This window comes from Panulirus ornatus, chromosome 17, assembly GCF_036320965.1.
Source record: "Panulirus ornatus isolate Po-2019 chromosome 17, ASM3632096v1, whole genome shotgun sequence".
Classification (NCBI taxonomy): Eukaryota; Metazoa; Arthropoda; class Malacostraca; order Decapoda; family Palinuridae; genus Panulirus; species Panulirus ornatus.
Window position 1 is genome coordinate 29831123 of NC_092240.1, and position 16873 is coordinate 29847995.

General features: G+C 40.0%; 1 protein-coding gene across 13 annotated transcripts in view; it reads right to left on the reverse strand.

The window, feature by feature from the left end:
• LOC139754662 (transcription factor 12-like) overlaps positions 1 to 16873 on the reverse strand; it is a 723853-nt gene that overhangs the window by 124469 nt on the left and 582511 nt on the right. For all 13 annotated transcript variants that reach the window (XM_071672207.1, XM_071672206.1, XM_071672198.1 and 10 more), the window contains exon 3: positions 10018 to 10196. In XM_071672207.1, coding sequence (XP_071528308.1) covers positions 10018 to 10196 — 179 coding nt within the window. The remainder of the gene's footprint in view (positions 1 to 10017; positions 10197 to 16873) is intronic.

Genomic DNA, 16873 nt, shown 5'->3' on the forward strand with positions numbered 1-16873 from the left:
GTGCTCCAGGAGTATAGTCTCAGTGTTTCAGCTTGTTTCCAGTATTTTAGTTCTGTTACCACATTAATATGGGCTGTGAAAGACCTCTGGACACTTTCTATACCACAATTTCACCCATGGTGTTAGAACGCAGCAATATTCAGTTCGTGAAAGAATCAGTGTCTTGAATAACATCATCATTGGTTTTACTCCTTTTGTCTTGAAAGTCTGCAAGAACCAGCCTGCCATCCTTCTGCATGAGGCAACTGTTGTTTGTTGTGTTCTCTAAGAGTTAGGCCATTAGACATTATTCCTCCACGATCCCTTATGTTGTTCATCTGGTTTATGACAGGATCTGTGTCTGTCTGGTATTCTGTTTTGTTTTTGATCTCTTAATTTTTGTCATACCAGAGGAGTTGAAAATGATCTCCAATGAAGACAATGCATGTTGTCCTTAGCTGCCCATGTAAGACTTTGTTTATGTCTATTTGTAGCCTTTGGCATCTTTTACTAATGTGATTTTCATACTTATTCTTGTATCAACGGCAAAGAATGATATGGAACTGTGGGTGCTGTTCCTTAGGGAACTGAGCATTTCACTATAGAGGCAGTATATACGGCATGGTTTACAACTATGTGTTGTGATCAATTCATTAAAAAGTTGTATTTCCATCTCTAAATTTTTCTAGTTATTCCTATCTTTTGTATCTTATGTGCCATAACACCATGGTCAAATGCTCTTGCAAAGTCTGTGTAAATCACATCAGTATTTTCTTTGTTTTCCAAAGCTTTAACAATCCTATCATAATGGTCAAGCAACTGATAGGCAAGACCTTCCCACCTTCCAAATATACTTTCCTGAGTTATGAATCTTGTTCACTTCCATAAATTCCATCAGCTTGCCTCTTAGGACTCTTTCACAGATTTTAATGAGTTATGCTATTGGTTAATAGTTTTTTGACTGCTTTGCTTTCACTTTTGTGCAGTAGAGCAATGTGGACAAGTTCAGATTCTCAGGAACGATGCCAGAATCCAGAATTTTCTTCTTGAAATACTTAATGCATGTGCTAGAGGTGATTTGTATTTCTTTATGAATACTGAGTTCCATGAGTCCAGGCCTAGAACTAAGTATAAGGGCATGCTCTCAATGACTCTCTTGAAATCTTGTGTTGATAAGGTAATATCTGCTATGTGTGCACTTGGGATTACTGTTTAGGAAGAAATCTGTTGGGTCATTCAGTTTTAATGTGGTTTTTGGCTCACTGAATACTGATTCATAAGGCCCTTTTAGAATCTCCAGATTTGCATTTTCCATCCAAGTAAAAGTTTTTTTTTTTTTTTTTTTTTATACTTTGTCGCTGTCTCCCGCGTTTGCGAGGTAGCGCAAGGAAACAGACGAAAGAAATGGCCCAACCCCCCCCCCCCCCCATACACATGTACATACACACGTCCACACACGCAAATATACATACCTACACAGCTTTCCATGGTTACCCCAGACGCTTCACATGCCTTGATTCAATCCACTGACAGCACGTCAACCCCTGTATACCACATGACTCCAATTCACTCTATTCCTTGCCCTCCTTTCACCCTCCTGCATGTTCAGGCCCCGATCACACAAAATCTTTTTCACTCCATCTTTCCACCTCCAATTTGGTCTCCCTCTTCTCCTCGTTCCCTCCACCTCCGACACATATATCCTCTTGGTCAATCTCTCCTCACTCATTCTCTCCATGTGCCCAAACCATTTCAAAACACCCTCTTCTGCTCTCTCAACCACGCTCTTTTTATTTCCACACATCTCTCTTACCCTTACGTTACTTACTCGATCAAACCACCTCACACCACACATTGTCCTCAAACATCTCATTTCCAGCACATCCATCCTCCTGCGCACATCTCTATCCATAGCCCACGCCTCGCAACCATACAACATTGTTGGAACCACTATTCCCTCAAACATACCCATTTTTGCTTTCCGAGATAATGTTCTCGACTTCCACACATTTTTCAAGGCTCCCAAAATTTTCGCCCCCTCCCCCACCCTATGATCCACTTCCGCTTCCATGGTTCCATCCGCTGACAGATCGACTCCCAGATATCTAAAACACTTCACTTCCTCCAGTTTTTCTCCATTCAAACTCACCTCCCAATTGACTTGACCCTCACCCCTACTGTACCTAATAACCTTGCTCTTATTCACATTTACTCTCAACTTTCTTCTTCCACACACTTTACCAAACTCAGTCACCAGCTTCTGCAGTTTCTCACATGAATCAGCCACCAGCGCTGTATCATCAGCGAACAACAACTGACTCACTTCCCAAGCTCTCTCATCCACAACAGACTTCATACTTGCCCCTCTTTCCAGGACTCTTGCATTTACCTCCCTTACAACCCCATCCATAAACAAATTAAACAACCATGGAGACATCACACACCCCTGCCGCAAACCTACATTCACTGAGAACCAATCACTTTCCTCTCTTCCTACACGTACACATGCCTTACATCCTCGATAAAAACTTTTCACTGCTTCTAACAACTTGCCTCCAACACCATATATTCTTAATACCTTCCACAGAGCATCTCTATCAACTCTATCATATGCCTTCTCCAGATCCATAAATGCTACATACAAATCCATTTGCTTTTCTAAGTATTTCTCACATACATTCTTCAAAGCAAACACCTGATCCACACATCCTCTACCACTTCTGAAACCGCACTGCTCTTCCCCAATCTGATGCTCTGTATATGCCTTCACCCTCTCAATCAATACCCTCCCATATAATTTACCAGGAATACTCAACAAACTTATACCTCTGTAATTTGAGCACTCACTCTTATCCCCTTTGCCTTTGTACAATGGCACTATGCACGCATTCCGCCAATCCTCAGGCACCTCACCATGAGTCATACATACATTAAATAACCTTACCAACCAGTCAACAATACAGTCACCCCCTTTTTTAATAAATTCCACTGCAATACCATCCAAACCTGCTGCCTTGCCGGCTTTCATCTTCCGCAAAGCTTTTACTACCTCTTCTCTGTTTACCAAATCATTTTCCCTAACCCTCTCACTTTGCACACCACCTCGACCAAAACACCCTATATCTGCCACTCTGTCATCAGACACATTCAACAAACCTTCAAAATACTCATTCCATCTCCTTCTCACATCACCGCTACTTGTTATCACCTCCCCATTTACGCCCTTCACTGAAGTTCCCATTTGCTCCCTTGTCTTACGCACCCTATTTACCTCCTTCCAGAACATCTTTTTATTCTCCCTAAAATTTACTGATAGTCTCTCACCCCAACTCTCATTTGCCCTTTTTTTTCACCTCTTGCACCTTTCTCTTGACCTCCTGTCTCTTTCTTTTATACTTCTCCCACTCAATTGCATTTTTTCCCTGCAAAAATCGTCCAAATGCCTCTCTCTTCTCTTTCACTAATACTCTTACTTCTTCATCCCACCACTCACTACCCTTTCTAAACAGCCCCCCTCCCACTCTTCTCATGCCACAAGCATCTTTTGCGCAATCCGTCACTGATTCCCTAAATACATCCCATTCCTCCCCCACTCCCCTTACTTCCATTGTTCTCACCTTTTTCCATTCTGTACACAGTCTCTCCTGGTACTTCCCCACACAGGTCTCCTTCCCAAGCTCACTCACTCTCACCACCTTCTTCACCCCAACATTCACTCCTCTTTTCTGAAAACCCATACTAATCTTCACCTTAGCCTCCACAAGATAATGATCGGACATCCCTCCAGTTGCACCTCTCAGCACATTAACATCCAAAAGTCTCTCTTTCGCATGCCTGTCAATTAACACGTAATCCAATAACGCTCTCTGGCCATCTCTCCTACTTACATAAGTATACTTATGTATATCTCGCTTTTTAAACCAGGTATTCCCAATCATCAGTCCTTTTTCAGCACATAAATCTACAAGCTCTTCACCATTTCCATTTACAACACTGAACACCCCATGCATACCAATTATTCCCTCAACTGCCACATTACTCACCTTTGCATTCAAATCACCCATCACTATAACCCGGTCTCGTGCATCAAAACCGCTAACACACTCATTTAGCTGCTCCCAAAACACTTGCCTCTCATGATCTTTCTTCTCATGCCCAGGTGCATATGCACCAATAATCACCCACCTCTCTCCATCAACTTTCAATTTTACCCATATTAATCGAGAATTTACTTTCTTACATTCTATCACATACTCCCACAACTCCTGCTTCAGGAGTATTGCTACTCCTTCCCTTGCTCTTGTCCTCTCACTAACCCCTGACTTCACTCCCCAGACATTTCCAAACCACTCTTCCCCTTTACCCTTGAGCTTCGTTTCACTCAGAGCCAAAACATCCAGGTTCCTTTCCTCAAACATACTACCTATCTCTCCTTTTTTCACATCTTGGTTACATCCACACACATTTAGGCACCCCACTCTGAGCCTTCGAGGAGGATGATCACTCCCCGCGTGACTCCTTCTTCTGTTTCCCATTTTAGAAAGTTAATACAAGGAGGGGAGGATTTCCGGCCCCCCGCTCCCGTCCCCTCTAGTAAAAGTATTTTGGGTTATTTCTTATTTCATTTTTGGCTCTTTCTTCTTCTTTTACCTGTGTTTCACATGACATTTTTAATTCATGATCTTTTTTTTTTTTTTTTTATACTTTGTCGCTGTCTCCCGCGTTTGCGAGGTAGCGCAAGGAAACAGACGAAAGAAATGGCCCAACCCCCCCCATACACATGTATATACATACGTCCACACACGAAAATATACATACCTACACAGCTTTCCATGGTTTACCCCAGACGCTTCACATGCCTTGATTCAATCCACTGACAGCACGTCAGCCCCGGTATACCACATCGCTCCAATTCACTCTGTTCCTTGCCCTCCTTTCACCCTCCTGCATGTTCAGGCCCCGATCACACAAAATCTTTTTCACTCCATCTTTCCACCTCCAATTTGGTCTCCCTCTTCTCCTTGTTCCCTCCACCTCCGACACATATATCCTCTTGGTCAATCTTTCCTCACTCATTCTCTCCATGTGCCCAAACCACTTCAAAACACCCTCTTCTGCTCTCTCAACCACGCTCTTTTTATTTCCACACATCTCTCTTACCCTTACGTTACTCACTCGATCAAACCACCTCACACCACACATTGTCCTCAAACATCTCATTTCCAGCACATCCATCCTCCTGCGCACAACTCTATCCATAGCCCACGCCTCGCAACCATACAACATTGTTGGAACCACTATTCCTTCAAACATACCCATTTTTGCTTTCCGAGATAATGTTCTCGACTTCCACACATTCTTCAAGGCCCCCAGAATTTTCGCCCCCTCCCCCACCCTATGATCCACTTCCGCTTCCATGGTTCCATCCGCTGCCAGATCCACTCCCAGATATCTAAAACACTTCACTTCCTCCAGTTTTTCTCCATTCAAACTCACCTCCCAATTGACTTGACCCTCAACCCTACTGTACCTAATAACCTTGCTCTTATTCACATTTACTCTTAACTTTCTTCTTCCACACACTTTACCAAACTCAGTCACCAGCTTCTGCAGTTTCACACATGAATCAGCCACCAGCGCTGTGTCGTCAGCGAACAACAACTGACTCACTTCCCAAGCTCTCTCATCCCCAACAGACTTCATACTTGCCCCTCTTTCCAAAACTCTTGCATTTACCTCCCTAACAACCCCATCCATAAACAAATTAAACAACCATGGAGACATCACACACCCCTGCCGCAAACCTACATTCACTGAGAACCAATCACTTTCCTCTCTTCCTACACGTACACATGCCTTACATCCTCGATAAAAACTTTTCACTGCTTCTAACAACTTTCCTCCCACACCATATATTCTTAATACCTTCCACAGAGCATCTCTATCAACTCTATCATATGCCTTCTCCAGATCCATAAATGCTACATACAAATCCATTTGCTTTTCTAAGTATTTCTCACATACATTCTTCAAAGCAAACACCTGATCCACACATCCTCTACCACTTCTGAAACCACACTGCTCTTCCCCAATCTGATGCTCTGTACATGCATTCACCCTCTCAATCAATACCCTCCCATATAATTTACCAGGAATACTCAACAAACTTATACCTCTGTAATTTGAGCACTCACTCTTATCCCCTTTGCCTTTGTACAATGGCACTATGCACGCATTCCGCCAATCCTCAGGCACCTCACCATGAGTCATACATACATTAAATAACCTTACCAACCAGTCAACAATACAGTCACCCCCTTTTTTAATAAATTCCACTGCAATACCATCCAAACCTGCTGCCTTGCCGGCTTTCATCTTCTGCAAAGCTTTCACTACCTCTTCTCTGTTTACCAAATCATTTTCCCTAACCCTCTCACTTTGCACACCACCTCGACCAAAACACCCTATATCTGCCACTCTATCATCAAACACATTCAACAAACCTTCGAAATACTCACTCCATCTCCTTCTCACATCACCACTAATTCATGATCTACGTCCAATTATTCCCTTACCTAGTTTTCCTTCCTTTGCTGGATGTGCTGTGCCTTCTTTAAAAGATCTACAAGTCTTTTCTGCCTCCTGTAAAGTGGTAGCCTTTCTTGTTCTAGTCTAGACCTTTTGTGCTTTCTTCCCACAAGTATTTGTCTGCTGCATGTTTGGAGTACCAAAGTGATCACATCATTTACACATCCCTCCTCTGTTTTAGTACTCAGTAGGGTTTCCCATTGTGACACAGACATCTCATTGATCACATCCTCCCAGTTTGTCCATTTGCTGTTAAAGGTGAATTTACCAAAAACACCTTTGTTTCCTGTGTCTAAGGTCATGATCATAGTACAGGGCATTTGAGATAGTAGTATCACATATAAGTCTATGTGTGATTTGTTGGTTTTAAGAAAACTTTTCACAAAGTCTAAAGAACTTTTATGCTGATGTTCATCTGAGCTGTTTCCAGTGCCAGAATTTTCTCTTATGATTCTATTTCCTGCATGTCCCCATTCAATGTGTGGTACGTTGAAGTCTCCTAAGACAATTACATTTGGGACTGGACTTCTGAGGAGGTTGGGACATCATTCAATTCTTCATTTTTGTTCTGTAATACCATTAGGCTTTGCATCAGGTGGTCTATAGATTACTGCAATAAACTGGTTTGGGTTTTCAGTCTTGATAATGAGTGCTTCTACTGCATCATTTGAGGAGTTCAAGAGTTCAGTTGATATGAGTGTATCTACTATATACAGTGCAACTCCTCCACATGAACTAGCCCTGTCACATTTGAGCAAGTTGTGAATCTGGGATCCACACCTCACTATCAATATGGTCTTTTGTGTGTGTTTCAGTGAAGGCTGCAAATAATGAATATGACAATTTGGCAAGCCACTAATAAACAGGATTTTATTTATTCTATGTGATTTCAGTCCATGTACATTGGCATATATGAAGGACATTACAAGGCTTGTCTGTATTGTTTTGGAGTTCCTATCTTTCGTATTTTATGTGCCATGACACTATGGTCAAATGCTCTTGCAAAGTCTGTGTAAATCACATCAGTATTTTCTTTGTTTTCCAAAGCTTTAACAATCCTATCTGACAATCCTAACTGACAGAATGCTTTCAGTTCCATCACCATTCTGAAGAAGGAAGCCAGTATCATTTCCTCTTCTGGTAGTTCTTCCCTGCCTCTGTTTTGTTCCTTAACTAAAAAATAATGTGTATTCTGATGATGAACTAAGGATATGCCTCATTGTCCCTGATATGTGGTTGCTCTCATAGTACTTCTTCAAGCAATGCTTAATCCCAGTGACTGTTTGCACAATTCTGAATGGAAGAATCTGCATATTTTCCCATATCAGCATTTACCTTTCTTCAGCTACTTTAAGCATTTTCTAGGGTATTTATGTTTACATTTTCCTCAGTATATGCCAGTCTTGCCAGATATGCAATTTTCCTTTGCATAATATCTAAACTTTGCCTATCCCCAGATTTGTTGTTCATTTACTGCATCACCTCTCACCCTCTCTGTGTTTGTGGCCAGGCCTGATAGTGTTTCCTGGCTTCTGCTTTCTTCCTCCCTTGTTCCTTCCATACTTGAGTCAGCATCAAAGGTCCCTTTCACTGCTCACATCTGTGATAAAGGCTTCCTGGCCTCCATTTTCTACCTCTCTGTCCATACCAGAGTTGGAGATCTGTCTCTCTCTAAAAACATGTCTGTGCTTACCATTTCCTAGTTTCCAGTTACTCCTCTTTCTATACTTGATCAATGTCAGAGTCACTTTCTGTGCTCATGTCTTTGGTTGAAGTTTCCTGACCTCCACTTTCAATGTGAATTTCCACAGTGGACTCTCCCTCTGTGAGAGTCTATTAAGTTTACCTGATCTAAGTGTGCACTCTTAATGTGCACTCTTAAACTTCTTAACTGTGCATCCTATGGAGTTTCAGATGATGAGTCTTGGGGTCTGGATGTTTAAACTTATCTCTTTTTGTGTATAATGCACCTCGGGATTTCAAAAGTAGTATATTACAAAGTCTTCCATACCTGTCTTGCCAGAAGGATGTCATTTCTGAATATAAAATGGGAACCAAACCTCCTCCTCCTTTTTCCTCTTTCCATTCTTACTACCGTGTACCCCTCTACACAGAAAAGGTGAGATCTTACCTCCACAGATCCAGCACCATCAGGTGTGTTTTACTTTATAAAATCCATAAATTTCAGCTCTTTACTATGTACCAGTAATCTATCAGTTTTGTATACAATATTTTCAGCCATCCATTACCACTGCCTAATATTCTTGAACCCCCTCCAGCACTGGGGATGATCTACCCTCTTGGTTCATTAAGTATCTTCCATTTTTTGCCTTCTAACTGTCTTCCTTGTTTTTCCCTTGCTTCTCCAAGTCTACCTACCTGATTAATATTCGACTGATATCCACCTTGTTTTTGAGTTCCTTAACCTGTACCCTTGATTCCAAATCAAACAACCATAACTGGCTGCACCTTTATGACTTTTACCAATAATTCTTCTTTTTTTCTTTACCACAGAGACTGCATCTAGTAAATCTGCTGCCTCTAATAACCCTATGATCAGCAATTCATTCTTTCCCCTTTCCTCTTTATTTGGGGGTATAGTCTTCATCTATTCCAAAAATAATAAAAAACTTAGTCTGTTGAGCTCATGGGTAACCAACCAATCATTCCAATTTAGTTGCTACCTACCTTGCAACACAGTTCATCAGCTTTGGTTCCTCAGTCTATGTTCCTCTGGCCTTCTCTAAAATCTCCTTTTCTGCTAATAAGCAGCAATCCCACATGCTCTATACTTTTCTGAAATTCTCATCTGGACCATAAATTTAGCTTACTGTTATGTCTCTTCCCAATACATATAATTCATCATTCTATCAACAGCTTCTCTTAGTCTCAACGTCCTTAGGTTCCTGTCACACTGCATCTGTTAACATCCTCCAAGTCTACTGCCACCCTAAACACTGCACCTCCCACCCCAAGATTTTCAATAAATATCTATACTTTTTCAACAGCCTCTTGATGTTCAGAATAGCTCCTTCTAACCTTTACTGCTCTTTAATCATTTTAGCTTCATTCCTATGATGCCAATCTCTGCTCATGATAATTTACCTTAATCTCTAAATCCATACGTTCCTTCATTTCATGACACCTTTCATGACCTTAAAATGATCACTGCATTTTTTACTTCCATCTCTGACTGCATCAATCTTTGATCCTGGTTTTTATATTAATCTAACTAACATATGGTGATACAAGTTTTATCTCTTCCTCTTGTTTCCTTTTTGTGGATGTCACAATTGCCTGGTTTTGATATTTCCCCTGACGTAAATCCATTTCTGGCTAATAGCAAATTGAAAAAAGTGTGTGTGTGTTAGGGGGAAGGTGTGACATACAACTTAAACTAATAAAACAGTTCATATTATGATAATAATTACAACACTAAAGTGTACCCACCATAGGATCATGGATATGTGGTGCCATGTAATGTGGTTGTGTGAGGTGGGAGGAGGGGCCCATCATGGACGGTGTGGGATATGGGTAGTTTCCCATGGCTCCTGCTGCCGCTGCTGCTGCTACTGCTGCTCCACTTCCACCACCACCCGCTGGACCCCATACATCACTACCTCCACCCTCTGGAAAGAAAGTTAGGTATACATATTTTGTCCAACCAAATTAATCTTCTACAATTATTTTTCGCAGTAGTTATTACAGCAGTTATAGAAAAAGAACTATTCTTTTCAATAATTTCTTCAATCAAAAATAAATGAATAGCAATTCTTTCAAGTCTAGTTCTTCACCAAGAAACATATATGGGGGTAAAATAAATTCATATCAAAGAAACAAATACAGCATAATGGGACAATACATGAAACGTCTGTTATCAAAGTGAAGCAGTTCTGTAGCACTTCAAGAAAGTTGTACCTAACTCAGAATATGCTCAAGGCACAAGTAATTTCAGCAGCATGTAACAAAAAATGCTGATCATGATGGTTTTACTGAAACAAGTTATGATACAGTTAACCTTAGTTCTTGGTGCATAAATATCACAAACTAAAATAGTAAACTTGCTCTGGAAAGCTTGTCAAACTGTTCACACAATCCCCATTCCATTTCACCACCACCTATCAGATATCCAGCCCTCATCACTTGCATTCTTAGTACTGTATCATTAGATATTTCAGATTTACAAATCAAACGGCAACAGCTGTTGTATCACAGAGTCCAATTTACATAATGAGTGTGGTAAGCTCATGATAAACTACTTCAAATATAAACCATGAATGAGAATTAGATTGGTAAACGTTTTGGACTGAACATTTTACTGTGCAGTGACTGAAAACAGCCTGATTTACAATTAGCTGGGAACTGTTAGTTAAGAAGTTATACACCAACCTTCCAATTCTATTCAACATTCCCAACTTAACTGATTTATATGCTATGACAACATAATCACATTTATCATAAGCTTTTGTAAAGTCTGTTTACATCATCCTGTTTGTTCTCCAGTACCTCTATAGTGGTCAGGCAACTCAAGAAGCAAGACCTTCCCACCCTTAAACATGCTGTCCTGGCTTGTGCAGATTGTTTTATATCATAAAATGAGCCAATTTACATCTTAGGACTCAAAAGTTTTAATAATGTGTTATCATTGCTATTCAATGGTCTCTTTTTAAGGCTGCTTTATGTCTACATTTGTGGAGTGGGATGACTAAGTTTGATGCTAAAGGTGGCCATTTTCCTACTCCGTCACTGTAAATTTCACGGAATCTTTCACCATGGAACTCCAATTCCAAATAAATGTTACTATGGAAATTGTTAAGCTGTTAATAGTTTCCACAATCATAACTCTTATCTAATTGGTAGGTTTCACAATTATGACTCATCTTTAAATCTTGTCACATTTCAGTTCCTTTTATATTCTTTTTAAAATTTATCACATCTTTGCTCTTTTTATATCTTCATTTATCACATAATCAAACTTAAGCACTGTATGATCACTTTTCGAACAGGTGTATCATATATGATATTTTCAATAGGAAATACTAGATCATGCACAGCACTGTGAACTATTGCAAAAATGCTAATATATATGAAGGTAAGATCTTGTACCTCTTATCCTAATGTGTTCATTTACATGCTGAAAAGCAAATTTTCCTGTATAAACTTTAAACACTTGTCTCTTTATGACTGTCAACTTGAGAATCCAAAATCCTCTTTAAAAGTTAAATACTTCACCATTAGTATTCTAACATCTTTGAGAAATGTTCGTTTTATTGTTCCCCCATTGTTTATTTGTTCTGGATTACTAAAAATTGTTGGGAGGAGGATTATGTATTACTATCAAAATTCACCTTTTCCTACTGTTACTCTTCTTATTAAGTACAATCTGAATGGGTGTTCTTCCACTTATTCCTGAAACTTAAGGTTTTGTTTTATCATGAGGGATCCTTAAAAGATTTTGAGAGTTCCATATCACAATTACAATTCCCTTTTTCCTACTGTTTCTCTTCCTATTGTGTACAATTTGAATGGGTCTTCTACTGTTTCCTGATATTTAAGGCTATGCCTTATTATGTGGGTCAATCCTCTTCTCCTTTAACTTCTCTTTCCCTCCTTGCTCCTAAACAGAACAGGTGAATTCTTATATCTCTTAGGAAAGGTTTCTCCCTAAAACAAATTTAGTTCAATTTTCCATGCTAGGATCCTTACAGTCCAGCTCTATGCCCTTTACAACTATGGTAATCCAACTGCATTTTATACATTACTTTCATCTAAATACCTAACATTCTTGACCTTTCTGTGGCACTAGCAAGGGAATATCCTGTAGTCTTGCCTAATGTTGTGTCTCCCATTTAATCCTTTCTGACTACATTCTTTGCATCTTTCCCCTTTCTAACCTTGGTCTATTATGCTTGATAAATACTCCAGTGAATTTCACAGTGTTTCTGAGTTTCTTAGCCTGCTAAAGTCCCTTATGGCAAGATGACTTCAAGATTGTCCTATCATTCTTTTGTCATAACCACCAATTCTCCATTTTCTTAACACAAACTGCATCTGATACTTCAATTACTTCCAGTAATCTTTTAATTAGTATTCCTTATCTCTTCTTTCTTTCTTCTTCACCTACCATGTGATCTTCCAGTTCCAAGATGATCAATGATTTTCATCTATTGTATCAATCTCCTGGTTTACGAATCTCTTGAATTTTGGTGCCACCTACCTTACAGGTAAGTCCAGTATTGCTTCATCAACGTCTGTCCCTGATTTCCTCTATAATCTACCTTCTTGCTAATAAGCACTGATCCTGTAGGCTTTGCACTTTCTTTAACTTTTCATCGACTAGACCACAAGTTATCCTGACTGTTCCATCTGTCAAATCATATAATTCTTTCTATTCTTTTGATAGGTTCACTCAATTTCCTGCATACCTCTACTTCAGTGTACTTAAGTCTGTCCCATTGAATGTCTTCATGCTCAAAGTATGCTGACCAGCCCCAGGAATTCCTTCTCCCTGCATGTGAGTGTGTAATTACCAGCATCTACTTGTAATGTTCGGGGGGGGGGGGGGGGGGGGGGGGGGGGGGGGGGGGGGGGGGAATTGCTCAATCATTATCTAGCATCATACAACATTTTAAATCTACATGTGATGTCTACACTAACCATGTCTTCATTTTTTTAATTCCATAATTCCATCATCAATACTATAATGCTACAAAAGTACTTTTCCATGTCTTTTTTAATAAGTTTCTTGATTAATTTCATGTTATGTCCTCTGGTTTCTCTCTCCCTATATCTTTCAGTGTTCACTGTCAAACACTTAAAATACTTGAATGTTACAATAAGGTAACACCTCCCTTATCTCTCTTCCATGGTGGGCAAATTAAAGGCCTTTGGCCTTTCCTTGTAACTCAGCTCTTTTAATTCTGGTACTATCTTTGAAGCTACACTCTGGACTTTTATAAGTCCTTCATGCTGTTTCAGGGGTAATAACCACTAATTACCTAAATGCACTGTTCAAGTGAGTTTTCCACATGTGGGACCCCATCTCTTGAACCTTCTCTACTACCATAAAACTTCCTAAATCGATGCATTCTGTCTGCACTATGTCCTCAGTCATTTCACTAATTCTTTAAATCTTCTAACAAATTTCTAGCTTAAATTCATGCTATGTCTCCTAGCTGCTATCCCAGCATGTCTTGAAAAAGTAATCACTTTCTACACTATGGATGCATCTTACACAAAAAAAAAAGGTTGTGATCACGTCAACCCTCATTCTTCCCTTTCCATGGTGAGGATATTTAATGATCTCAAGCCTTTTCCTGTTACTCAGCTCGCTAATTCTAGTATCATCCTGCTGCCCTCCTTTGGACTGGCTCTAACAGACCCTTGAGCTTCTTAGGTGTGACAACCAAAGTTGAGAAGTATGTTATAGTTTTAGCCTAAAAAAGATGTGAACAGCTTGTTGAAAATTTCCTTGTCCATATACCTGAAAGCTATTCTAATATTCGCCTGAAGACAATTTGCCTCCTACTTCTTGAAGTGTGGCTCTTATAACAGGTTAAGGACCACATCAACCCCCAAGTCTCTCTTACACACAGATTCCTGTAGCTGTTAGCACTGGTGAACATGCAACCAAGCTGAATTTTCATATTCATGTATATCTTTTCATTCACATTTTTTCCGGTAGTATGTACAAATGGTCGTAAGTAGGGGACTGACAGTATGTCATCTGGGCCAAATGCAATGCCCAGGATTCAAATAAAAGTGAGTAAATTCAAATAAAAGTGAGTAAATTACTGATTCATGGTCAGTAACCCTAATCACCATAATTAAGAAGGCCCATGATCAGGTGTATATGAGTGTATCACTGGACTCCATTTGAAGAGAAAAGTCAACTTTTAGGAACTGTTTCAACATCAGTGGATGGAAGAGTAATCTTGAGGGACTTCTTACTGCAATGGAACCCAAATTTTCCTTACTCATGAGGATTGTAGCACTGAAAATGTTGGTAGAGGCATATCATGGACTTCTTGAGCCTAAGTCTAAACATTTTTTCCCCTATCTCCTTGGCTGATCCTTGAAAAATCTATATGTAATAAACAGTAAGGGTATTGATTGAGAGGGTGAAGGCATGTACAGAGCATCAGATTGGGGAAGAGCAGTGTGGTTTCAGAAGTGGTAGAGGATGTGTGGATCAGGTGTTTGCTTTGAAGAATGTATGTGAGAAATACTTAGAAAAGCAAATGGATTTGTATGTAGCATTTATGGATCTGGAGAAGGCATATGATAGAGTTGATAGAGATGCTCTGTGGATGGTATTAAGAATATATGGTGTGGGAGGAAAGTTGTTAGAAGCAGTGAAAAGGTTTTATCGAGGATGTAAGGCATGTGTACGTGTAGGAAGAGAGGAAAGTGATTGGTTCTCAGTGAATGTAGGTTTGCGGCAGGGGTGTGTGATGTCTCCATGGTTGTTTAATTTGTTTATGGATGGGGTTGTTAGAGAGGTAAATGCAAGAGTTTTGGAAAGAGGGGCAAGTATGAAGTCTGTTGGGGATGAGAGAGCTTGGGAAGTGAGTCAGTTGTTGTTCGCTGATGATACAGCGCTGGTGGCTGATTCATGTGAGAAACTGCAGAAGCTGGTGACTGAGTTTGGTAAAGTGTGTGGAAGAAGAAAGTTAAGAGTAAATGTGAATAAGAGCAAGGTTATTAGGTACAGTAGGGTTGAGGGTCAAGTCAATTGGGAGGTGAGTTTGAATGGAGAAAAACTGGTGGAAGTGAAGTGTTTTAGATATCTGGGAGTGGATCTGGCAGCGGATGGAACCATGGAAGCGGAAGTGGATCATAGGGTGGGGGAGGGGGCGAAAATTCTGGGGGCCTTGAAGAATGTGTGGAAGTCGAGAACATTATCTCGGAAAGCAAAAATGGGTATGTTTGAAGGAATAGTGGTTCCAACAATGTTGTATGGTTGCGAGGCGTGGGCTATGGATAGAGTTGTGCGCAGGAGGATGGATGTGCTGGAAATGAGATGTTTGAGGACAATGTGTGGTGTGAGGTGGTTTGATCGAGTGAGTAACGTAAGGGTAAGAAAGATGTGTGGAAATAAAAAGAGCGTGGTTGAGAGAGCAGAAGAGGGTGTTTTGAAGTGGTTTGGGCACATACAGAGGATGAGTGAGGAAAGATTGACCAAGAGGATATATGTGTCGGAGGTGGAGGGAGCAAGGAGAAGAGGGAGACCAAATTGGAGTTGGAAAGATGGAGTGAAAAAGATTTTGTGTGATCGGGGCCTGAACATGCAGGAGGGTGAAAGGAGGGCAAGGAATAGAGTGAATTGGAGCGATGTGGTATACTGGGGTTGACGTGCTGTCAGTGGATTGAATCAAGGCATGTGAAGCGTCTGGGGTAAACCATGGAAAGCTGTGTAGGTATGTATATTTGCGTGTGTGGACGTATGTATATACATGTGTATGGGGGGGGGGGTTGGGCCATTTCTTTCGTCTGTTTCCTTGCGCTACCTCGCAAACGCGGGAGACAGCGACAAAGTATAAAAAAAAAAAAAAAAAAAAATTTCTATGTATCATTGTTCTTCCTTTTTAAGGGGTATATAAATTTTTTTTCCATGTACTAATATAGTTGGAGACAAAAATGGTATCAAATGTGAACAGCTGAAATGTTGTTCACACTGCAGTAAAGGTGTGTGTACTTGTATCAAGTGCCAAACAAACTAAACTGAAATTTGTAAATAGAGTTGGATCACTGGAAAAACTGCTTATATCTTCAGACAACAAGATGGAAGCAACGGCAAAATCTGATGGGCCAATGAGAAAATTGCTCACTAGAGTAAGAACTTAGCATCATGACGGAGGGAACTGATTCCAGCAGTGTGTTATGGGATATTTTACTGTTTTCTGGAAATAATCATTCTTACATCACAGAGACTTTATTCTTTAATCTGCATCAATGTCATGTTTTCTGATGTCGCCATAAAAAAATTCTTACACTATGAACAATAATCCTCATTGAGAAACAGTAACAGATTTCAAATATCAACAGGACCAACCGAGAGAAAAAAGGGGACACATCTGTCCTGCACCATACACTTTGAATGAAGCAGAGATGAGCATATTGCTGCTGAAATGGAATATTTTGTACTGTATAATCATACTTGAATATGAGTATCTGACCTTACATTTGTAATCATTATCAACGATATGTACTCTCAAAAAAAAAAAAAAAAAGCCATGGTAAAAGTAGAAATACTTAAGTACAAGAAACCCTCAAGAATCTACTAGTTTATCATAGTAACACAGAT